This window comes from Hyaena hyaena, unplaced genomic scaffold (genome assembly GCF_003009895.1).
Source record: "Hyaena hyaena isolate Hyena2069 unplaced genomic scaffold, ASM300989v1 scaffold_273, whole genome shotgun sequence".
NCBI lineage: Eukaryota > Metazoa > Chordata > Mammalia > Carnivora > Hyaenidae > Hyaena > Hyaena hyaena.
Window position 1 is genome coordinate 1,362,835 of NW_024080904.1, and position 24,752 is coordinate 1,387,586.

Sequence of the window (24,752 nt, forward strand, 5' to 3'; positions counted from 1 at the left end):
GATGGGCAGAACAGATGAAGGGGAGTAGGAGGCCCAGGCTTGAATAGTAAGTCACAGGGATAAGAGGTACAGCACGGGAAATGTAGTCTATGGTAGTGTGATAGCCTTGTAGGGTGACAGATGATAGCTACATGTGTGGTGAGCACAGTGTGACGTACAGACTTGTCAAATCACTATGTTGTACACCTGCAAAAATATGGCATCATGTGCCAACCATTCTTCAGTAAATAAGGGGGTTCCTGGAGGAATGGGTATCTGAGCTGCCCTGGGAAGGAAGATTAGGAGTGAAGCAGCTCAAAAAGGTAGGACAAAAGCTCTTTAACTGAGAATGCAGAGGTGAGAAGGAGAACAGTCTCATTCATGATCGAAAGGCCTTGAATCCACCCCAAGGAGCTGAGAGTGTATCCTACGGGGCATAGGGGCCACTGGTTCACCAGGGGCTTTAAGCAGGGGAATCATCGTGATAAGATACATGCTATGAACAAATCCCTCAGGCTGAAATGCTGAGAATGCGCTGGAGGGAGGCAGGGCTGTAAAAGCAGGGAGATAATCAGAAGGCTGCATGTGGCCCAGGAAATAGATGACGGTGGACTAAGTTAGGGGCGTGGCACCAGGAACAGGGGAGAACAGCTTCAGGAGATGTCCTGGAGGCAGAATGGGTAGGACTTGGTTTGTGTGTGTGGAGCAGGAGAGAGGAGGGCTAAGGATGGTGGTTTGGCAGGGCCTGGCATTGGGGGGGGGGCACACTATAAAGATGGGTGAGGACGAGTTGCAGGTGAAGCCTGGGGCCCAGCTGGCTGAAGGTCCTTGCACACCCATGAAATACGGGGCTCAGTGTACCAACCCAAACCATTCTTTTTTTTTTTTTTTTAAATTTTTTTTTTTTATGTTTTTATTTATTTCTGGGAGAGAGAGAGAGACAGCGTGAGCAGGGGAGAGTCAGAGAGAGAGGGAGATACAGACTCTGAAACAGGCTCCAGGCTCTGAGCTGGCAGTCAGCACAGAGCCCGACATGGGGCTCGAACCCACGAACAGCAAGATCATGACCTAAGCGAAAGTCGGATGCTTAACCGACTAAGCCACCCAGGTGACCCCAACCCAAACCATTCTATCATGGTGGAAACGCTAGTGGATTTAAGGCTCCTTTGGAGTGAGCTGGCCTCTTGTTCCCCCTTCTCCATCCTAGATTCCCCACCCATCTCAGAAGGAGCAAGAGAACTTCAGTCACAGACTCCTCCTGCAGGAGTGGGGGGAATGCAGGACTTACTCCCAGTTATAAGGGGATGGAGACAGAATCCCAACCCTCCTATCTCCGCCTCATCTGCCTTTCTTCCCTAGTGTTCTCCACACTCTGAACTTCTAGTCTGAGCCTAGTGCCCCTTCTCTTCATGCCGGCAGAGCCACTGATGTCTTGAGGTCATGGCAGCCTCATGCTTTTACCTCAGGGTAATCGAACGCAGGTCATGGAGGTAGAAAGTTGGCCAACACTGCCCTGGACGCTCTTATCAGAGTGACTCATCTGTGGTCGACTGTGCACCATGGGATTCCATACGTGTTTTCCTTTGGAAGGGTTCTAACACCACACATTTCGCAAAGCTAAGAGTCTCTGAGCCAAAATAGGGTGCTCAGGGAGGACAAAAAGGCTCTGGGAGATTACAAAAGAATATAACCAGGACCCAGTTTCCTAACATCTGCACTGGAAACACTGTCATATCTACAGAGTCTCCTGGAGGACGCTGTTCTTCAGACACAGCTGGTCTTCAGTAAGCAGACCAGACACAGCTGGTCTTCAGGGAGCGGGCCCAGAGCGCCGGCCTCAAGTTCAAGGAGTCTTACCTGGGCAGCATCGCTGTCTTCACACTTGATCTTACACTCGCTGTTGAACTGGAAGCCATTTGTGCACTGGTAGAGCCCATGGAATTTCGGCGGAGGTGGGTCACAAGTCACAGGAACACAAGCCCCGTCCTGCCAGCTGCCATCTTGGGTACACTGAGTCTTGAAGGCTCTTCTTTAAAGAAGAGATTAAAGAAGAGACGTCTCAAGGACCAGACAACCAAACTCATGCCCCATCCAAACACCCAAGTTTCTCTGGAGCCAGTTGGCCCCTCCTTTCCCTTTCCCGTTCCTGATCCCCTACCTGTCCTTTTGGTTGGTAGAGAACCACTACGTAGGGATTAAAGAAAATTCACTCACAGAACTTGAGGCAAGCAAGGGTTTCAGACAGTCTCTCAGTTGCATGTGGACTGAAATAAATTTCTAGCCCTGCAAGCTCCAGTCCTCTCCCTTTCTTCTAGAATGTTCTGATGGGTGCTAGTATGATGACGATATTAACACTCACCATTTGTTGAACAATTACTATGTGCCAGGCACTTTACGAACACTTTATATACACATCCTCATTTATTTTTCACAGTCCTCCTCTGTGGTAACTGATACTATCACTCCCATCTTAGTGTTGAAAAATAGAGGCCCTGGGAAGTGAAGTCACTTGCCTGAGGTCACATAGCCAGTAGGCAGTTCCTAAAAATGTCCCTCTAAATTCTCACAGGGCAGCATGTAATGAAGAGTGGCTATTCCCTCTAGCAAAGAAATGAATGCTTCCTTCTAATCAGATATCCAGACCTGGCTCTCTTTGCTCCCAGAACCTGTGAGTGTATGTTTCCAGCCCTACTTACTTCTTTGACTTTCGGGAGGAGCCAGGCACGTGGTATCCAGGTTTGCACTTGTACTTGCAGAAAGAGCCCACCTTGTGCTTATTCTCTCGGCAACGGGCTGTCTGGAGGTCTGCATTGGGCACCGGGGGCGGAGCTAGGCACATGAGCTCACACAGGGCCTCTGGGAAGGACCAAAGTCCATCCTCCATACAGGTCAGCAGACTGTTGTTACCTGGAGGACACAGGCGGGCAAGGGTTAGCAAATGTGGGGGCAGGGGGATGGGTCTCTGACAGCCAAGCTAACTTACAGGTTGCCTGGGCTTAAGTCAACTTGTAGAGCCAGAAGATTCTTCAAATTCTAGACCCTTCCATTTACAATTGAGAGGCCCTAGGGAGATCCAGAGAGCTGTGATAAAAGGAGACCCAACCTGGGGAGTAACTCACCCCATATCTACAGTAAATGAAAAGTCAAGGATCCTGACTCCTGACTCTGAACCTTTTATACTACATAGGAAAGAGACCTCCATGCTTCTTCCATCCATCCTCCTTGGTTTGCCAGGTGGGCATCTGAGCCTGGAGATGAACATACCTACTTTCTGATCATTGACACAGGAGGGCCCTATCAGAATCTACTCTGAGCTCTGATGTCAGGGTGCCATGTGACCTCAAGCTGCCTGCCACTCTTCTTTGGGCCCTGCGCCCCTGTACTTATTCTAGCCCCCCCATGCCAGAAAGTGACAGCACTGTGGTATCTGGAGGCTTGATATTTCTTTCAGGCCCCAGTGTTCAGTGAGGCTTTGCCAAAGCAGCTGAGAGAGCAGCACAGCACCGTAGCCTGTGCCAGCTCTGACAGACGTGCTGATTGCCACCGGGAAGCTGGCCTGATGGGGAATGTTGCAAATAAAAGTAAAACACGAGGCGGTAGGCTTTTCACTGCCAGGTCATATATTATCAATGCGCAGCGTGCCCAAAACCTCCCCAAGACAATTGGAGATGGACCTGAAACCTGGGTTTCTCAAGGGGAACGCTCCTCTCCCCATTTATTACTGAATGGTGTTGACAAGCAGTGCTGGAAGCACGTGGGAGGCTGCTGTGGGGATGTGAAGGATGGAGGGGCGGAGAGATGGGGCGAGATGCACATTCACCACATCCCAAGTGCCATGGACATGTTACTCAGTTATTCTCACGGCAGGCTCATAGTATGAGAGCGCACACTTGGAAATAGAGACTTGGATGCTGAAGAGACCCAACTGAGTCCTCAGTTAGTAAAAGGTAAACCGAAGCTTCAAACCAATTTTGTCTAGTGACAAAGGTGGTTATTATTTTCCATGGGAAGTTGGCTACATATGTTCAGTGGAGCCCTTCTCTCTGAGAGCCAAATAAGAGGGGCAAATCCCAACTCTCTGATCTATAGGAAGAAAGCAATTGCTCCCACCTTTCACGGCAGAGAAGACGAAATGGAACATCGATGAAAAGTGTGCAGTAAAGTGCTGTCAGATTCCTTATTTGATTCACTTTATGCCTCCTAATGTCACCTTCATTGGCAGATCTGAGGGGCCCATGTGAATTTCACAGAGGCCTTCATTCATCCAACAAGCATCCACACAATGCTAGGTGCCAGCTTTGCTTTTGTATGGTGGGATAAACCCCTCAAAGCCAGGCCTCTTGGAACTTATATTCTAGTGTGATAGGAAGAAACCCAATAAACTATATGAAAAAGCGAACTGTTTGATGTACTAGAAGGCAATAGATACTCCAGAACAGAGGAAGAGGAAGAGGAGGAGAAAGAAGAGGAGGAAGAGGAAGAGAAAGAGGAATGAGGGAATGCTGGGCACTTTTCTATAGGCCCCTTGCTCCCCTGACCCCATTCATTATCTTCTTTCTCCTCCTGTGCAAGTGTGATCCATCTGGTGAGCACAAGGCAACCTAGTGTCTGTGAACCCCATAGAGACTGCATGTTGATAAACAATGATATTGCAAACTACAGAGATTTCTACATCAAGTAAAGGATGATTCATTTGGCGTCCAAAGAAGCAGGGAGGCTTCTAGAACACCAAAGACTCCAAACTGCTTTTTGCATTGCTTTTGTGATTGGGACAGTATTTTGGGGTACACAGGCATAGCAAAAGCTATAGTTCTATAGCTTTTGGAGGAGGGCAAGGAAGAGGAGTTATAAAAGATATAAGCTGAATTGACCTCTCTGAATTTCCCAGGAGGGATAAAATATCTGTGGAAAAAAGTGTTTGGACTCCTAAAAGTATACCATATCAGGTATGCAAATTATAAATTGTGAAGTTAAAGTCATGGTCCTTTAGTGGCAAGATAACAAAAACTGGAAAATGTTACTCAAGAGAGGAAATGAAGGGGGGAAGGGGAGGAACGAGAGAGAGAGGGAGAGAGAGGGAGACAGAGGGAGAGACAGGGAGGGAGAGGGAGAGAGAGGGAGGGAGAGGAAGAGGGAGAGGGAGGGAGAGAGGGAGGGAGGAAGGATGCAAACCAGAAATACAATTCTGGGAGAGGGTATATAGGAGTGAACTGTGTACCACAGTCCAAGGAAGAACCACACTAGAGCAGGAATTGGTGCTTCAGGACCATGGACATGCCCCCACCCCAACAACACAAAAATCCAGGAGATACAGACACAGAATCGGGATGACTATGCCCAACCATAGTCACTACTGTATATCCACTATGTGGCATTGAAGAAAGCAGGGTATAACACATGCTATCCATGTCTTGTCCTCATCCCCTTGGCCCTGACTCTATACTCTGAAGGAGGGTTACTGTACCTACAACCCTGTGCTGGAAACCTTTTGTTGTGGTCATGCATGCACCCTGTGCCCATGCACAAGACAAGCTCACAGTGCTGCTGGAAGTAGTATTCAACCAGTGATGGAGCTGGTGGATTAACACGCCAGTTCCCAGAGTTGTGGTACCTCTGAGGAATATTCTGCACTGTCTCTCACAATTCCCCAAAGGGACTGGACCCTGGTTGCCCACAGCATACCTGGCTCTAAAAGAGACCCTGGATACTTCTGTCAAGTCCATGCCTCCCTATCTCATTCCCTACTGGATTTCCTGGGGGAACACAATGCTCTCTGGAAAAGGACATGCGAGCTAAGATCAAGAGTCAGATGCTTAGGGCGCCTGGGTGGCTCAGTTGGTTAAGCTTCTGACTTCGGCTCAGGTCATGATCTCTGTGCTGACAGCCAGCTCAGAGCCTGGAGCCTGTGTCTCCCTTTCGGATTCTGTGTCTCCCTCTCTCTCTGACCCTCCCCTGCTCACGCTGTCTCTATCTCTCTCTCAAAAATAAATAAAACATTAAAAAATTTTTTTAAAAAAAGAGTCAGATGCTTAACCAACTGAGCCACCCAGGTGCCCCTCATCGGTTCATCTTTTATAGTCCAGAAAATAAATCTTGCTCAGTCTGCCTACAAATGTGCCTAAAGAAATTTCAATCTCTAATGAATATTAAAATAAGTATAAATGTACTGTTGAAGAGATGTGCCTATTTTTATTATTTTATTCAAAAGATTACCCAGAAGACCACATCTCTTTGGGAGTGCCTTTAAGACTGAAATTAACCTAGGGCAGAATACAAGGAGGGAAGTGCCAGGAGACCTAACATCTGGGTTCTTATTACCTCGTACCTGGTCCCTGTATCCTAAAGTCAGGGGATGGACCTTGTTCATTCCTTTAGTGCCAGACCCTAGCTTAGTGCCAAGAACAAAGCAGGCCCTTAGTATCCATTTGTTAAATGCATGAACTAAGATGAATCTACTTCTGACACTGAACAAGTCAGCCAACCTCTCTGGCCCTAAGCCAAAGCTGTCTTTGAGTTCTTAGCAGCTTTAACAACTTAGGATGTGAAAGCATATTGGCCACTGTATTGTTTTAAGAAACACAAATGCAGCTAGATAGACTGGAAAAGGACACACAAGCCCTCAGGAGGCTGCCCTGGCCAAAGGCTAGTATGGCTGGAGCTGGGAGGAGAGTCAGTTTCATTGCTCCTGGTAAGAAATAGACCTTAACAGAAGTTACAGAGGAGGAAGAAGAAGAAAGGCAGGAAGTATAAATAGAAAAGAGGTCTTTGTACAATGTCCTGGGCCAGGTGAGGCAGGAAACACGGACATAAAGGATTTCAGGATGGTTGTTTTCCCAAAAATAGCCAACTGGAACTTCACCCAGCACTGAAGCTGCAGCAAGCCAGAGGGAAAAGCTGAGGCAGAGGAAATGGAGCCATCAAGAGAAGCAGGCCATCCTCTGCCAATTTCAGTCTGGAAAGCACATTCCTAGGCTCCTGGGACCCCATGGAGTCAAAGAGAAAATCTGAGCTGGGCTTGGCAGTCCTGGAAAGTATGTCATTTGCTCAGGAAAACTGGGCTCTCATAGCTCCAGCCGAGGTGAATCAGATTACATTTTGATTGTTTAAGTGTCCAGTTCTGAATATTTGAAAGGAATTCTACCAATAGCTGTTTGTAATTGAGTCCATGAGGCAGGCCCAGAAGGAATTTTCAGGGCCATCTTCTTGACGTTCCTCAGAACCCAATTTTTCACTAACCCCATTCTGTAGGTGAGAAAACAGACTCCCTGAAGGGAATATGAGTCGCTCAATCTAGAGTTGGGCTCCCTCCAGGTCTGACTCCTAAGCGCGCCCTCTCTCCCTCTCTCTCTCAGAATAAACAAATAAACATGAGACAGACAGAGAGAGAGAGAGAGAGAGAGAGAGAGAGAGAGAGAGGGAATGAGCGAATCAAGGGGAAAGGGGCAGAGAAAGGAGAAAGAGAGGGAGACAGAGAGAATCCCAAGCAGGGTCTGAATCATCAGCACAGAGCCCAGTGAGGGGCTTGAATTCATGAACCCCAAGACCATGATCTGAGGTGAAATCAAGAGTCAACGTTTAACTTCCTAAGCCACCCAGGCACCCCCCCCAAATGCTCTCTTGACCCCACCACAGAGTTTTTATCCTTGAGCACGGCCAAAGAACATGTCATGGAATCAGGAGAATTTGGATGAATGAGGTATCTCAAAATCAAGAACTGGTCATACAGTAAGATTTCACAACCTCCACCCTCTCCCCACTGTCCAGAATGGTGCCCCTCACTTCCACATTTCTTTATCAAGGGTCCCCATTTGTCATTCCACATGCTAGACTCAAAGGAAAGAGGCTGTTCTAAAATGCAGTCACCTCCAGGGACAATTAATGGAAACTTCCCAAGATGGGAGAGAAAGGAGCCTGCAACATTGGACACCTGCCATGGAGGAGAGGCTTGGGAATGAAAATGGCAGATATAAGGTAGATAAGTTCACCAGACTGGTGGGAATGGCATGCCTAGCAAAGGACCACTTCTAGAGTCAGGACTCCTGCCTTCTGGCCCCATTGCTAATGGTAATGTCTTCTTCTCTGGGGTCTGTTTCCCCATCGCCAAATTAAATGATTACCCTTGATAACCACTGGGCTTCTTCAAGATCTAAAGTTCCAGGTTTCTATGGGGTTCTGGGTTGAGGGACAGGCTTCAGAAAAGGTTAAAGGGCTTTAGAAAAGGCGTGGCTCTTAAAACCTGAGCAACTGCTCAGAGTGGAGCAGAAGCGAGAAAGGAAGAATTATGTCAGAGATGACATCTTAGCATCCCTCATGTCGAAAAGTGGCCTCGTAGGCAGCTGTGTGATCTTGGACAAATCTTTTCTCCAGTGTGACTTTCAAGTCCCCAGGCATAATCTGAGTAGTGGTCTATCATCATCACCCAGCAGTGATTTGGACCCAGTGGGATTCTCATCCATCCTTTGCCCTGACCATCCCAAACACCAGGCTGACAGATGGAGAAAGAAGCATTCTCTTAGAAGTTGTATGACAATTTCTCTTGTAGGGTGAGGGCTACCCTGTTTTTTTGTTTTTTTAATTTTTTTTTGTGGGAAGGATGTCCCGATGAGATCATTGGGACCTTCCAAGTCCTGGCTATCTGCTTCTGAGAAAGAAGGGAGGGTCTCCTCCTGAGATAGAAAAGAGAATGTGCAATTCCTACAGTGAAGGCAGTCATAACAGGGTTCTACAGGAAGAGGTTTGGGGTGACGAAAAGAGCTGAGGGCAGGGAGGAAGGTTCACTGCTATAGAATGTGGCCATTCTCTGTGTCCACCCAACTTATATCCCCATATCTGGTAATGTTTGATAAATCAGGAAGTGCTCAATGATATTGGGTATCTTCTGGAAGCAAGTAAATAGACGGAGTTCTCAATCAGGTTAAATAGGCAAAACAGACAGAAAAGGCAACAAAAACCAGAAGTACAACATGAGCCTTTGAAAAAGATTGTTGTAGGATGAAGCCATGCTCACTTTACTTTTTTTATTTTTTTAAGATTATTTACTTATTTAAGTAATCTCTACACCCAACGTAGGGTTCGAACTCACAACTCTGAGATCAAGAGCCCCATGCTCTTCCACATGAGCCAGTCTTGTGCCCCAAGAAATGCTTATTTTAGAAGCTCCACTCCATGGTCAATATCAAGTGTACCCAACACAGTTGAGTTGAGAATGACTAGGCAATATAAGTAATGTTGCATTTTTATCCCTTTAATTAAACATTTATGATTTTGAAGTTTTGTTGTTATTGTTGAACTTGAGAATATATTTCCTCTCATCCATCTTTGTGGGTTTTACCTGTGCTTGTAGTGCTCATTTAGTAAAGAGCCTTGGCAGAAGTGATCTAAGGCTGTGAGTTTGCAGGATATTTTGCATACATCTTAAAGAGGGCTCAGAATTTAGGTGAAAGTGAGGATATTCAAGAAAAAAATCCCTGGGAATAGAAGGTTAAGTGTGTGTTATACCAGTTCCCAGGGGCTACACTGGTAACTGCCTGTCCTGAGTGGTGGCTGCTCATCTGACAATACTTATCTCTGGGTCCTGAGAGGAGCACGGAATATGGAGCATATCTCCCCAACTCCCAGGACTATGGACCCTTCAATGCAGACACTTCTACACCCATTAAACAGATGAGAGTATTGAGGCTCAGAGTCATGAAATAGCTCTTCTAAGATCAACAGGTGGGGCAGAGCCAGGAGTGGAATCCCAGTCTGTCTGATTCTAACGATAGTGGTCTTTTTGCTTATATTATGCTGTTAGGAAAGGAAAAATGAAGGGAGGATAGGGAAGGGAAACAAAAAAAACATAGAGGAAAAAAGTTGCTCGCCTCCTTACCCCCTTGCTTGAGAAGGGTGGTGGGGCATTAATAAGCTCAAGACAGCCACCGTCCTTAATGTCTTGCACACCCACTCAGAAGTGTCATGGAAGAGATGCTTCTCTGGATTCTCGAGGGAAGAACAAAGTTGGGATCAACAACGATGAAAATGGTGATCCCTCTGGAGGCTCATCTCCATAGCAGGGTCGCCTGCTTCTACCATAGTAAGCAGAGAAGCAACAGCAGAAGGGTCTGCATGACTTTGATTAAGAACCATTATTAGCCACAATGGGGGTTATAATAATCAATGCTAATCTGCACACTGCTCCTTCCCAAAGGCCCGTGATTGAGAGGAGAAGTGTGATTTCTTGGGCTGGAGTTATTAGCACACACCACACCTGGGCCAAGGGAAGGACTCAGACAGCCTGAAAGGTGGGGGAGACTTATAATTTCCACTGTCTCTTCACCTCTCCCCAGCCTACGTCTTTCAAGTACCTTGCGTGAGATGTTTATAATTCTTTTATTCAAATCATCTTGGGTTAAAAATGAGGGGACCTAAAGAGTGCATCCCATCAGTGCTTCCTGTTTTTCTTTTGGGGTCATTTAGTGAGATTGCTTGGTCTTTCATTCATTTCTTAAAAGAAACATTTCCTGCAGTATTACTTTTATCAATCTATCCAGCCATCCAGTCAAAACACTTTATTGTGTCTTATTAAGTGCAGGTTCTGGGCTTGCTGACAGCAGATGTGAAAATGGATTAGACAAAGCCACTGCCCTCCAGCAACTCATGTCCAGTAATCGTTGGAAACTCTGGTTCCCCCTGAAAATTTGGGGAAACTACTGACGTTCTCCAATACCAAAATGCCTGAAACTCATGAATACATAACATCACATCTAAGTCCAAGGGAATTCACAGACCTGCCAATCCGCCCACATCCCATGAAAGTCCACTTATCTCCACTCAATAGAATGATGGCAGAACCTATGCTTGATGATAGGACCCATCCAAAAGAGGACCCAAATGAGTCAGATATCATTCTAGGTGTCTCATAAAGGGACAATGTTCCCTCTGATAAAATAAGCAAAGGAGAGGATCCTGGCACCTGAGAAATGGGTATACAGATCTTCCTCAACATATGACGGGTCACATCCTAATAATCTAAACATATGTTGAAAATATTGAAAGTCAAAAATATATTTGTACTCCTAACTTACTGAACATCCTAGCTTAGCACAGCCTACCTTAAGCATGCTCGCAACACTTACATTAGCCTACAAAGTGGGGCAAAATCATCGAATGCAAGGCCTATGTTATAATAACGTGCTGAACACCTCGTGCAATTTCTTGAATACTATGCTAAAGGCGGCCGCCAAAAGGGCTGTGTGGGGACAGAGCTGGTTGTACGGGTATCAGTTGCGAGGTACCATGCCCAGCACCACCAGACTGTGTCAGATGACATCCTGCTAGCCCAGGAGAAGATCTAAATTCAGAATTCCAAGCACTGTTTCTACTGAATGCATGTCGCTTGTTTGCACCGTGAAAACATCGTAAGTTGAACCATCATAACTTGGAAATCATGTGTCTAGTGAAAACCCAGTATTCTAGTTGGAAGCCAAGATCATTGGTTCTGAAAATACCACTAACTTGCTCTGTGATTTGTACACGTTCCTTCCTCCCTCTCACTGGACCTCAGTTTTATCATGTTTCCAAATAATCAGTTATTCTAAGAACTCTGAGAAGCCTTCTAGTCCTAACATTCTAGGTCGCCTAGGCTGACCTCTTCCCCATTTCCAAAATGTGCTCTCTTCTCCAGGAAGGCTGACTATGCCTCATTTGCCTCAACACCCTGATTTTGCCCAGGAGATCCCGGATCCCAGCGAGTCCTCTCTGCCCACACGTGCTCCTCTCCCAGCTGACCCTTCTTAAGGAGGAACTGAGGCTTTGGTGACAGACACTCCTGGGCCCCAAGGTGGACCCCACCCCAGAGAGTGTGGCCTTGAGCCAGTTCCTTAACCTAAGGCTCCACTTCCTCTTCTGGAAATAACATGGAGACAGTAATACTTACTTACCTCCTCAGCTTACTGGGCCCTAATCCTATCCGGTGAACTAGTCACATCACTTCCAATCTTTCTTCCTCCCTCCGTCATCCCTGCCCTTCTTTCTTTCTTTCTGTAAGACTTGCAAGGGGGAGACTTCATTGTCATATTTATCCCCACTCTGCTTTCTCCTCCCCTGCACGGCCAGGCAGTTTACATAACCTGCACCGGGAGAGGGGAGTCAGAGGAGCAGACAGAACCCCATCCTGACCTTGGTGTGGGAGACCCAGGGAAGGGCCTGGAAGCTGCCTCTGTGTTTCTCACACAGGAAGCGGGGCCAAGCAGAGCCAAAAGGCCTTCGATACCTTTCAGTTGTGCAGGGTGATGGCACTGGAAGGAGCATGTACGCCCAAAGGTGGTGCCTTTAAGGCAGGAGAAGGATGCAGCGTAGACATGATGCTGGTCCGGGACACCACAGTCCACTGGCTCACACGCCACCTGCTTGTTCCACTTGCCCTCGGTGCAGGTCACCGTGACGCTGGGTCCCGTCTGAAAGGCAGAGGTGGGCACAATAAGGGTGTGCAGATGGAATCCCGGACGTGGAAAAACACTCTTTCCTCCCAGCGACCGTTCAGAATCTCATCCCGGCTCTAGGAGATCAATGCTTCAGCTCACTTTTAACAATCACCACAACTGTTTGAATTTAGTATCCCAGTTCCCATTCTCCAGATGCAGACATTGAGGCTCAGAGGTGCTGATTTGCTCTAAGTGACACAGCTGTAAAGAGGAGATGTGGGACTCAAACTGAACGCCACCCTCTTAACTGCTCCCTGGAAAGTCTCCCAGATCAGTATTCCCACTGTGTTGATGAGAATCTGAAGACTCAGACCTCTTGGAGCCTGATGACTTCTTTCCTGAAATAGCCTGTGAAACATGGTACAACATTGGTCACTGGCTCTTGATCTTTGTATTCTTGGCTCTGCAGGAGGTAATAGGGAGCTATTTGTTCTGTGTGGCACAGAGTGGGCCTTGCCCTGGTATAGGAGAGGCGTGGATGTGAGCCCTTTGAGCTGTGACTCCATGGGCAGATTCCTCTCCTGACTTAAACTCGCCCATTAGGGTGCTGAAGCCAAGGGTGGCTCAGAGAACCACTCCCTGCTCTGAGATCTGATGGTTCAGTATTCGAGAGAGGTAGACGTGAACAACGAACAAGCCTGGGAGAAGCGAAAAGGGTGGACAGGGATTTGAACCAAACCAGAAGATGGCAGGGGTGCCGTGGGTGGAAGGGCAAGGCCAAGCTTCAGAGCCAAGGGAGGGACTGCCATCGGCAACCTGCAGGCTGCCTTTCAAGGAGGAAGCTGCCAGATCCCAGGGGACTGGGGATGCCAAATGTGGATCTGGGATCTTAAAAGCAAAGGACACTTTTCCCCTCCTAAGCATACATCAAAGGGAGCAGAGGTCCTTCGCTGCCAAAACAGCCTAATTGTAATTGTTTCCACAGCAGTTCGGACCTGCCGTGTCTGACACAAGGAAGTAGGTGTCTAAGACAAGTGATGGAGGGCCCCGGGGCTCCCAAGTGGGACTCTGTTCAAGCCCAGAAGCTCTGTACAATGGTCTCCCCAGAGACAAGTAGTATGTGCTGTGTGCCTGCAGCATAAAGGTGACGTCCACTGGCAGGGCCCTGGAAAAGGCTGCATCTAGTGACAGATCTCATGGCTTCTCGGCCCCCTCGCCCCACTCCCCATAGCCACGTGAGATCTCACAGCAGCATATGGCTGAAGCAACATCCTGCTGCATCTTAAATCCACCCACGGCCACTCCCCTCGTGCAGAACACTTCCCTCCTCCATGAGGTCCTCTGATGACTTCTGAGGGCTCTCCCTGTGACCTGTGTCACTGACAGACTCCAAGCCACACCCAAGTGGGCAGCCAGAGGACCTTCATCAACCAATGTCTGACCATGTCACCTTCTTCAACAGCTCCCTGCTGCCCCCATAAAGATAAACTTCAAACTTCCTCACCAAGCTAACAGAGCCTTGCACTGGTGGACCTTGCTTGCCCCGCCCCCCCCTCCCCCCCCCACCAAGCATCATTGCTTGAGTGTGTTCTGGAGAAAAAGAATTGGTCTGTGGCATGCTGTTTCTCACCAACAGACTTCCATCTGCCATTTCGGCCTGTGCACAGAGCACCTATTTCTCCATCCCCAGAACACACCCTTGTGCCTATCTATCTGGCTCTCTGTTTTCAAGTCACTTCTTCCAGGGTGAGGCCCTCTGGGCCTCCACCCCACCCTGCACTTGCCTTTACCCGTGTTTATCACATGGTGAGGTCATTATTCACTCATTGTCTGCTCCCGACAACAGTCCCTAGGCTCCTGAAGAGAAGGACCCAGGTTTATCTTAGTGACATATTTTTTTCTTCTCTAGCACCTAGTACGGCATCTGGTTCCTGGCAAACAGATGTGTTATGATCTGTTTTATGATTACCGTGAATGAGTGAACACCTCACTGACAGAGGGCTCACCTCTTTCTAAAGCAGCCCACTCAACTGTAGCAGAGCTCTGCCCGTGAGGATTTCATTCCAAAATGCTCAGCTCATGGCTGTGCAGGTTTGTAACCTTCACCAAGACTCTGATGCAGGTTGTATGGAACGCTACCCCACACTGTCTCGGAAATTCCAGATCGGTGGGCTGATGCATTCAATCAACGCACATTTACAGAGTGTTTCCTGTGTGACAGCACTGTTTGAACAGCAGTGGAGAGCATGCTCAGCACCCAGCTGGCTGGCCTCTCGTGGGGCTGGAGAGGGCCCTGAGCCCAGCACCTGCACACACCTGGCTCTTGATGATCTCGTCGTCCCGCTGTATCTGGAGCACATAGCCTGTCCGGCAGCTCACGGTGCACCGGGCACCATGGTAGCGGTCGCTGCTGGAGCAGTTGAGGGAAGCGTTCTCCACCGTCAGCTCCGGGCAGTCGGTGGCCTCACATGCGAAGTGCACGCAGCTGGGGAGGAAAGGGACAGGAGGGTCAGAGGGAGTTTTCCTGCAGGATCACTACACACCAGCTGGGAGACAAAAGCTCAAGGCATCCCCCTCCAAAATCTCAGGAGGCTGAGACGGAGAAGAGGAAGAGGTGCCAGCTTTGGTGAGGAAGACTCGAGGGAGTGGCCAAAGCGTACCACAGAGCACAATTTATGCAAACAGAAGCCAGGGTTCAAATCTGGCAGAAAGCTGTCTATGTTATCAAACTTCAAACCCTGCAGAACCTTGGTTTCTCCATCTGCAAAATGGGGATCATAATCACGGCAAGCACGCAAGTCTCTCACATGCCAGGCACCAAGATGAACGACAGCCTCTTTGTATTTTGGAACAATCCTCACTTTTGAGGGTTGTGGTGAGAAATCAGATAGGTCAGGAAAAGCACAGAGTGGAATTCCTGGTACATAAAGACACTCCCTTAGTGGTAGCTAATGGTATAAACAGGTCTATGCTCTATTACCTATAAACTTGCTCTATTCAGGCAAGGTACGTCACCTCTCTGAGCTTCAGAATACTCTCAGATTTGGCCAACCCATAGGGGGTCACGAGATTCAACTGAGGTGCTGACTGTAGAAGTCTTTTATAAACTGCAAAGTGATTTCTGGATTGTTAGTAAAGCTGTACAATGATCATGCCCTGCTTCTTGGTGTGGCTGTTGTTCTAATCTTGCTGCTGATTTGAATTCTACCCACTCCTCACGTCTGAGTTCCATGTAGATTTCTACAGGAAATTGTTCCCTATATTCCTTGTAGTCCCTGTGTTCCCAGGGGAGATCCTTGGCAGGCATTCTGCCCTCCTTTCTCTGGCCTCACACTTCATGCATTGAAAGCACAGGGGCCGGGTGCCCACCATGTGCCGGAATGTGTGCTAATCCTTAAGGAAATGGAAATATAAAATCCTTGTACTGCATGGTCTTTCCCCTTATGTTTACTGTTACACAGACACTCAGTAACTTTAGCGACTATTCACTGATTGCTTATGTACATGAGCTCACTCCATCCTCACAACAGCCCTATGAGCTAAGTGTTATTCATTTTATGGTTGGAAAAATCGGGGACCGGTGAGATCAAGTTTCTTGTTTAACTTCCCACCCAGATGTGTAGCTCCAAAGTCCTTGTTGTCAACCTTGCCCCACACCTGGACTAGAACTTTCCTGATGGTAGAGATAATGCCTGATCCATCTTGGTGTACTTTGCATTGTGATAAAGATGCTGTGGATATGGTTGGTGCTTCCTAAGTAGCAAGAAACAAATGGGGGCAGCGTCTCACAGTTGCCGTTCAGCACTTTGAGGAGGTTGAGATGCTGACTGGGAACACGGGAAGCTTGTAGGGGGCAGTTTCCTGTAATGTTTGCTTCTCTGACTCTGTCCACACCAATGCCTGCCACAGCGTATGCACAGAGAGCTAGATCTGCACTCAGAGCCTCAAGGCTTTCATTTTCCTGTTTTTAACTAGGAGGCAGGGAGCAAGTGGTGGCCAAACCAGCTTAAGAAGAAATTCTCAATTTTTTTTATTGGTCCCCATTTCAGGATACCCCACTAAGGGTTTTATAGGAAGATAGTTACTCATCTCAGACATGCTCTATGCCCTGGTCAAAAGTATGAGGAGAATCAAGGGGTAGAGATGGGGGGTATGGAGCTAAAAGCCTCCAAACATCACAAATTCACTTTTTAAAATAGAAAAGGGAAGCGTTTGAGGGCTCAGACCCACACCCATGTGGGCTTTGCATCTCCACATAACCCCCAAAAGGAGGCGCGTGAGAGGGATTAAGTGACACTTGCTGAGATACTGGATTCTCCGCCCTCCTTCCTGCCCCTGAAAGCCTCCCCTGCCTTGTGCCATGTGGAGGCCTCTAAGAGACTATAACTCTGGAGTCAACGCAAGGGCTCTGACACCAAACAATGCATCTGTTCACGGTGTGTAAGCGCCGGGGGCAAGAGCCACATGGTTCCAATTTAAATAGATTTACTCTGTAAGCTACCAGCTCCTGAGCAGGTCTACTGACCTATGCCTCACAGTGTGGCCCTGCTCGCCTTGCACTCCCAGGATGACAGCCGGGGGGCTCCGGGCTGCTCCGGGCTATGGGGCCACAAAGGTAAAAGCAGCGCGTACCTGTCCCCCACCCCCATGTCTCTGCACATTAATGTTCTTCATAAGAAAAAGAATAAACTGAAACAATGGATTTCCTATAATGGAAAGGGCACAGGGCTTAAGAGCTGGGCAAATCTGGGCTCTACCCCCAGTATTGTCACTTATCGTTAACCTTGGAAAGTTACACAGTACACTGAGCCTCAGTTTTCTCCTCCACAAAATGGAAGTAAAGAGCCAATTTATCTCTCAAGAGTATCAACAGGGTGACATGTCAGCCACCCATTCGTCTATTCAACAGACCTTGCATGGGGGCCTTTCTGCACATCAGACTCTGTTCTAAACCCTGGGGATACACGTAAGGTTCCTGCCACCCGTATCTTTGAGGAAGAAGGACATGCACCCCAGGAAAGTCATAAAGAAGCCTGCTCCAGGCAGTGATGTTCACAGAAAGGGCACTAATGGGGAAATTACAGACAACGACTGGGGTTGGGGGAAAGGCACCATGTGCAGTTTGGTCAAGGGGAGGAAGACTCCAGGAAGAGGGGACATCTGAACTAAGACCTGGATGAAACGAAGGGATAAGCCAAGCAAAGGTTTGGAGCAGAGGGAACCCTAGGCAGAGTAAAGAACATATGCAAAGGTCCAGGGCAGGATGAAGTTCCACGTGTTTGTACAGCAGAAAGGCCCATGCACGAGAAATGCTTTGGAAACTATGATACTGCAAAAGAAGATGGTGTCTCCGGCTCTCTCCGCTGCAGAAGGGAAATAACCCCTGGTTATGTGAGTTATCCGACCAAAAGGTTTCATGGTCAAAAGACTAGAATAGTATTGGATTAATGAGAAGTCAGTTTTGTTTTGTTTTTTAATTGCAGGACTTCTCAGAACCTTGAATGTTCCAATGAGCATTGTGGATTTCCAGAAGGGGCTAAGACAGACATCATTTTCCAAATCTGATCACCTTTTCCAGTGTGTCATTTCTAGATCAGTGTCCTCCAGAACACACCATGGGGACTGAGGCATCCCTGCTTTTTAAGCACATCTGTGCATGCCTGGCTCACAGGTTTGAAAACAGGGAGAAAGGGTTAAAGGAAAGTAATCCGTGCCAGATATGACCTGTGTTTTATCTACATCACCTGATGTGCATCCTCACCATAACTTCTAAGGTAGTACAATTACTCCCATTTTTAAGAAGAGAAAAGTGAGACTCAGTGAGTTTAGCTGGCTGGACAAAGGCACTCTGCATGAACAAAATGTGGTGTGGGTGTGCCTGTCTGTCCCCTAAGCCCCTGCTCTTCTCTTTGCATTCCCATTAGCTGGAAGGGTTGTATGAACACATTGTCCAAAAATGATAAACATAACCCCAAATGCCCCTCCCAAATAACTCCCTGACACAGCCCTGTCATTTCTGAAACACAAAAACAAAAATCAAAACAAGGAAAACAAAAGAAAAGCCTCTGTCTTCATCTAAAAAAGGGGGGAAGGATGGCGAGTCTGGATAGCTCAGTCTGTTGAGTGTCTGGCTCTTGATCTTGGCTCAAGTCATGATCTCACGGTTCATGGGTTCAAACCCCTCATCTCGCCCTGCGCTGATGGTAAAGAGTCTGCTTGGGGTTCTGTCTCTCCTCTCTGCCCCTCCTCCACTTATGCTCTCTCTCTGTTTCTCAAGAAATAAATAAACTCTAAAAAAGTCTTTTAAAAATAGGGAAAGGATTTAATATCCACAATGGGCAATAAAAATAAGAAGGAAAAAAGAAGACACTTCTCAGAGGGAGTAAGTTGATTGATCCAAAGGATGGGGGAAGGGACAGCTACTTTTATCAATGAAATTCTCACAGGTAGGTAAAGAAGGAGATATACACCCCCCATACAAAGGTAATCAGATACTTAAATGATTTTTTTCGTGTGTGTGTGTGTGTGTGTGTGTTTAATGTACTTACTTATAGACTCAGGTTTCATATAGAGGTATATCCTTCAGTAATTCAACAGCCAACCCCCAACAGCTGTCCCCTCTGCCTACGGAAATGGCCCCCCAGTCATGCATAACAGGATCCAAAACTGCTCAACCAGGATCCAAAAGACCAGCAGGGTTGCTGAGGGTCCCGTTCCTGGCTGTGGCCTCTGACTCTCAGGCCAAGTCCAGCAGCTATACCGTGGGGAAGGGGGGATAATGACTAGAGGCTGTATACAAATCACTGTGTGTTAGCTCTGATGGAGACCACGGGAAAAACAGCATGTCTTCACCGGAAACAGAGGGAAGATCATTGCGGCATCTTCCCAGTGCCACAGGGTCACAGGGAAGGAAGACTAAGAAAGAGTGATCAAGATAGGGCTCCTTTTTCCCTTCCCGGGAATGCAGTGACTACTGGAAGGGATCCTGAAAAGGATCTTGAACCCTGGAATCCTAGGAGCCAGAGGCAGTGGCCCAGGGGTGATGAGGCCAAGTCAGAGGCCTGCAGGGTTGGGATGGCAGCGAGCTATGCGGGGCGCCCGAGGGAGGGGAGGCTGGATGAGCAGTGGCAGGTCACTACCAGTGCAGGTGGCCATTGGCGCCGACCGCATCGTGTCTCCCCATCTGCCGATGTCTTTACTATGAACACTCCTGATATTTACATGTTGGCAACTAATTAGAGAAGAGGGTTAACGGGGGCCAAACACATGTTGATGGTGGCCTCATCTGGCCAGTGTGACGGGAGTCTTGAAAGTTCAGATGAAGAGGAGTGTGCTTTGCCCCCGGAGGCCCAGGAACTGGATTCCAATGCCAGTTCTGCTGCTGAGTGGCCAGGTGGCCTTGGGGAATCCCCTTCCTTCCCGTGCCAGGACCTCATGGGAAAGCAGAACCAGAGAGTCGTTTAGAGACTTCCCAGCTTTCAGGGACCATGGCTTTATGAAGACAAAACAACAGAGGTATATAATTTCACAGCCCTTTGGAAGGGGGAAAAATAGACTTTGAAAATCCCAGTCATTGACAAGGACACAGAAGCAGAGGAAGGCCAGGAGACGTCTGACAGGAGTGGAGATGAAACAGCATCTGGGAGAAGGGACAGGAGCATCTGGCACCTTACAAGCGACACACGTGCTCACCCACAGCAGTTCCATCTGCAGGTGTGTCCCCTGGACCGGCGACTGCCAACCAGCGTCCTGAGACGGGTCATGGCGGGCCAACGTGGGGGAGCCTCTGGCCATGAGAGGCTTCTTTCTGGGCTCTGAACCTCATACAGGAATTCCTATACAGTCATCTGATGGGATGGATACTCAACCCCACCCCACCCATGGTCTAAGTCCAGGCTGGCTGGAGGGAGTCAATCTGGTCACATGAAGAATTGATTTCCTCCTAGAGTTGGCTTTCTAAAAGTTAGCTCCCTATCAGAACTGTCCTTCTCTCTGTGGGCTGGCATGGGCGAGTGGGAAGAGTCTGAGGTAGAGGAAGAAAGAACGCAAACAATAAAAGGTGCTGGAGGAAGGGAGGAAGGAAGGAAGGGAGGGAGGGAGAGGAAGGAAGGAGGAAGGTAGAAGGGGAAAAGGGAAGGAGAGAAGGAAGAAAGGAGGGGGAAGGAAGGAATGAGGGAGGGAAGAGGGGAGGGGAGGGGAGGGAAGGGAAGGGGAGGGGAGGGGAGGGGAGGGGAGGGAGGGAGGAAGAGCATTTTGATGACTGTGTAACCACATAGCCCACTGACTTTTGTAATAAACTGCTCAATCTGTTTAGAACCATAGGATAAATAGTGCGCGTGCACACATGTGCCAGACACACTAGAGCCTCCATCTATGGTTGTGGCTTTTCTCATTGAAGAAGCCTCTTAAACCCCTCACCATCATCACTACATGTCCCCTATCGTTCCCCCTGCGCCCCTAGTGTGGAGCTGGGCTTTGGCTGGAATCCCACAACTAGACCTCTCATTTGAAACCTGATCCTGTTTCCTTGGGCCTCTGCATTTATTTCAAGGGCTGCACCGAGACCAGAGACCCTTGAATCTAGGTCAGAACACACCGCCTGAATTGATTTTGCTGTGGTGATGCTTCTCCCAGGGCAGCCCACTAGGTATCATGCTGCTCTCGGGAGAAGAGAAGGAAAACGGGGAGGGAGAAGGGTGGGAGAGGAGGCAGAGTGGGCGGAGAGGCAGCAAGAAAGAGAATCAGTGGGGACGAGGGAGGGTTGGAGGACTGGAGGCCAGGAAGGCGAGAACAGCCCCTTTCACTACCTGGAAACCAGCTGAGAGTCAAGTGGGCTGTTTCTACTAGAGCCAGCTGAACTGTGTGCTATAAAAAGTGATGCTATTTACCTTGGTGTTTTGAGAATGAAGAAAAACATCCCACGGCTTTTTACAGTTGTTGCTTATTTCTCTTTTCTTTCCTCTCAGTTTGTTTGGTTTAAGGCACATTTGTGCAGTAAATGTATTTGGGTAAATGCCTCTGCAGCTCTCCAGAAGCAGCTGCCTCCTTCTCCAGGCATTCAGATTGGGGGTGGGGGGTTTCCTAGCCTCCCAGCCCCCCAATTGCCTGGCCCCATCCTAGGTCGAAGCTCAGGGCCGAGCCGCTGAGACCCACAGAGCTGCAGTTCACTCACCTCCCGTGGTCCCTCTGACTAAACGCTTGCATCTGAGCATTTCTGACAACTCCTCTAGTCCCCTAGACATGTGTGGCTCTGATGGGCACCGTGTGGCTTTTAGGACCACACAAAGCAGGATTTTTGCCTCCTATTGCCTGGACCGCCTTGACTCCCCTTCTCTGTCCATACCTCGCAGAACAAGTGTGATAATGAAAGATAATGAAATAAGATAACGAGATGCATGTTGTTTCCTTCCTCCTGCATGTCACCCCTCCCCACTCTTGGGAACTACAGACTGTTTGAATTGGAAAGAACCACAGAGAACATTCGACACATCACCATTATCCCATGGATGGGGGAAACTGAGGCCCAGAGATATGGTGTGACGGCTCACAGTCCTACAACCAGTCAAAGACGGGGCAGTGCTTTGTCCCCGCTCAGTGCTCTTCTGCCGTGAGTCCAAGAATTCAACAAATATAAAACAATTGATTTGTTTCTGAGGTTCAACACTTGTAACTATTTACTTCAGGCATAGGAACTGTTAATTAGGCATTCAAAGAAGCCAGCGCAGGCCTCAGTCAACTTGCCCATGGTCCCGGTGGCTGGTTAAGAATGGGAAAGCATTGCAGAAAAGGTCTAATGGATTTGCATTTCTCCCCGACATTGTTTCCCTGGGTTCTGAGAATTAACTTATTTTTATAGTCTACAGAGCCAGGGATGAAAAAGCCCTTTTAGTGTGAAATATAACAGTGGGTGATATTTAAGGAGCTCTTTTGCCTCCGAATGATTGCGACAGACTTTGCACAACAGAAGCTACAGACAGTGGGTGCAAAACAATGTGGGTTTTGCAACCACCTTTTGTGTCCCCTGTGGTGGCAAGGGCGTGGGAAAGGCAGTGGCCACCCCCCACCAACCCTTTCCTCTTCTTGCTCCCAGGTATACAGGGCTGGGCTGGATCGCCTTTCAGAAGGCCTCACTCTGGGGGAGCCCACCGAGACCCCCCCCCTTCTGTCTTTTCTGTCTCCTTCTGGATCTCATTAAACAAACGTGAGAGGTGCTGTGTGAGCCTGGAACCGCCCTTCCCCTTTCGGGGCCCTGGGATTCTAGAGGGTAACACGGGCATCTGAGATACTTGAGATGTACTAGATGATCTCCAGGGTTTCTTCTGGCTAGAAGAACTTCGTGCAGACTTCTGTGCAGAGAGGCACCACCGTCAGATCAGAAAGCAGCCGGAAATATTCTGTATGAATATATCCCCTTTGCACTGTGCCTACCGGTCTGCAAGAGGACTTAAATCTACTAATCTACAGCACACCATTTAGCCTCCAACCACCCGGGGGGTAGATATTATCCTCCGTTTATTCCAAAATAGGAAAGGAAGACTCAGAAAAGTGAAGTGACTTGTTACGGGCACACAGGCAAGAAGGGGAACATTCAAGCACAAGTCAGAACATCACCATATTCTTTCCAGGAAACACCATGCTCTCTCAGTGTCGGACCCCTAGACCACTCAGGAGCTAGGTCTGGGGAGGGCAGAGATTTCCCCATCACTGAAATACACAGTAAACTGGGATGAAGCAAATACCAGTCTCCCTCCATCCACCCAAATATCCAGTATTTCAGAGCTGAAAGAGAGCTAACCCACCCATCTTCTCTTTGTTCAAATGAGGATACCTAGGCCCAGAGAGGGAAGGTGATGTGTACCACACAAGCAGGCCACTGTCAGCTCCGGGCCTGCGAGCCAGGTGAAGGGGTCTTTCCACCACCCATTCCTGCTCCCCCTCCCTCACCCCTGGAATCTGGAGAAGCGTGGGCCTCCCAGGCCCAAAGGCAGAGCCGGCCGGAGGCTTGAGGATGAAGAGAGAAACATACAGACTTTTTACAGCAACACACGCTTCTAGCCAGTTCCAGAAAGCGCCCATCTGCTTCTGGCTATGAAACGGCCCAGGGCGATGAGACCGGGGGTCCCTTACCTCTGCTCGGCAGGGCTGTAGGCCTCCCCTCTCTGGCAGCTGCTCAGGGTGACGGGGTCAAAGTTGTCGAAGGAGCGGAGGGCCACCCCCGAGATGGCGACCAGGGGTGAACTGAAGCTCACACGTACCGCCTGGCTGTGGTAGAAGGGCTGGCTGAGGTCATGCACCACAGGGATAATCAGGGGATTGTTCCTGCAGCTCAGGACATGGAGGCCTGTCAGGAGAGACAGAGGGCCGAGGGGCCAGGCTCATTACTCAAGGCCAGTCACGCCCACCCCAACGGGCCCTTCCCGAAGCCCCCAGACCCTTTCATGTCACTGCACAAAAGCACCATTGGGTGGCCAGTGGGGATTTTGAGTTTGATTGAAAGTTTCTTTGTCTGCCTTTCTCTCTTGGTTCCAAATCTTTCCAATCCCTTTGCCTCCCTGCCCCCTAAGCTTTCCCGTCACCTAGCGCCCACAGCCCCTCTCCCTCCCCCAATGGCCACCTCTCAGACTAGCATCGCTGGCCCTGACCACCCTCCCACACGGCATGAGGGCTGGATGGTCTGAGTTGCTAGTTTTCAGGCTGCCTTCCCAGTCTGCCACAACGACGGTGGAAATAATTCACAGCAACACGCTCTTTCCAGGATAAGAATCCTGCTCTCAGGTCTCATCCAGGAGCCCAGGAGCAGCCCGGTGAGGTAGGGACCTCTGCACCGATTCAGCAGAGGTAAGGCTGAGAACTGAGGGCAGGAGGTGGCTTTCCAGGGTGATGCGGAGCAGCCAGCAGGGTAAAGTCCACGTTGAACCCAAGCTTGCTTCATCCCAAAGGCCCTCAGTTCATTCTAGAACAGGGAGCAGGTCCCCAGGTTTTGAGAAGGAAGGGAGAGGGGTGGGGAGAAACGTCACACCCAAAAGAGAGAAGGGGGTGGGACAGAGTTGGAAAAATGGACACTGGCTTTGGTGTCCGATGGACCCTGGTTCGAATCGTGGTTTAACCTACCTGCACGGTGACTATCACACCCTAACTAGGCGACTCCAGCAAGCTCCTTAAACTCAGTTTCTGCAGCTAAAACCAGGGATGATTCTAGGCACATCCTGGCAGGCCTACTTTGTGGGACACTTAGCTCCCAATCCAGACGTCCCCTTTCTGTGGTCACTCAGAACAAGCACCCCCAGGGGGTACCAGGACGCTGAGGGCAGGGGATGCTATGGGGAAGGGACAGGGACACGTGCAGACCTCAGACATTGAAGCAGCTTCTAT

General features: G+C 48.8%; 1 protein-coding gene across 1 annotated transcript in view; it reads right to left on the reverse strand.

The window, feature by feature from the left end:
• The window catches only part of PAPPA (pappalysin 1), a 243,651-nt gene that overhangs the window by 43,852 nt on the left and 175,047 nt on the right, over positions 1-24,752 (reverse strand). Inside the window, exons 13-17 of the mRNA XM_039245860.1 lie at positions 23,508-23,721; positions 14,697-14,865; positions 12,230-12,413; positions 2,676-2,886; positions 1,837-2,008 (exon numbers count right to left, since the gene is read on the reverse strand). Coding sequence (XP_039101791.1) covers positions 1,837-2,008; positions 2,676-2,886; positions 12,230-12,413; positions 14,697-14,865; positions 23,508-23,721 — 950 coding nt within the window. The remainder of the gene's footprint in view (positions 1-1,836; positions 2,009-2,675; positions 2,887-12,229; positions 12,414-14,696; positions 14,866-23,507; positions 23,722-24,752) is intronic.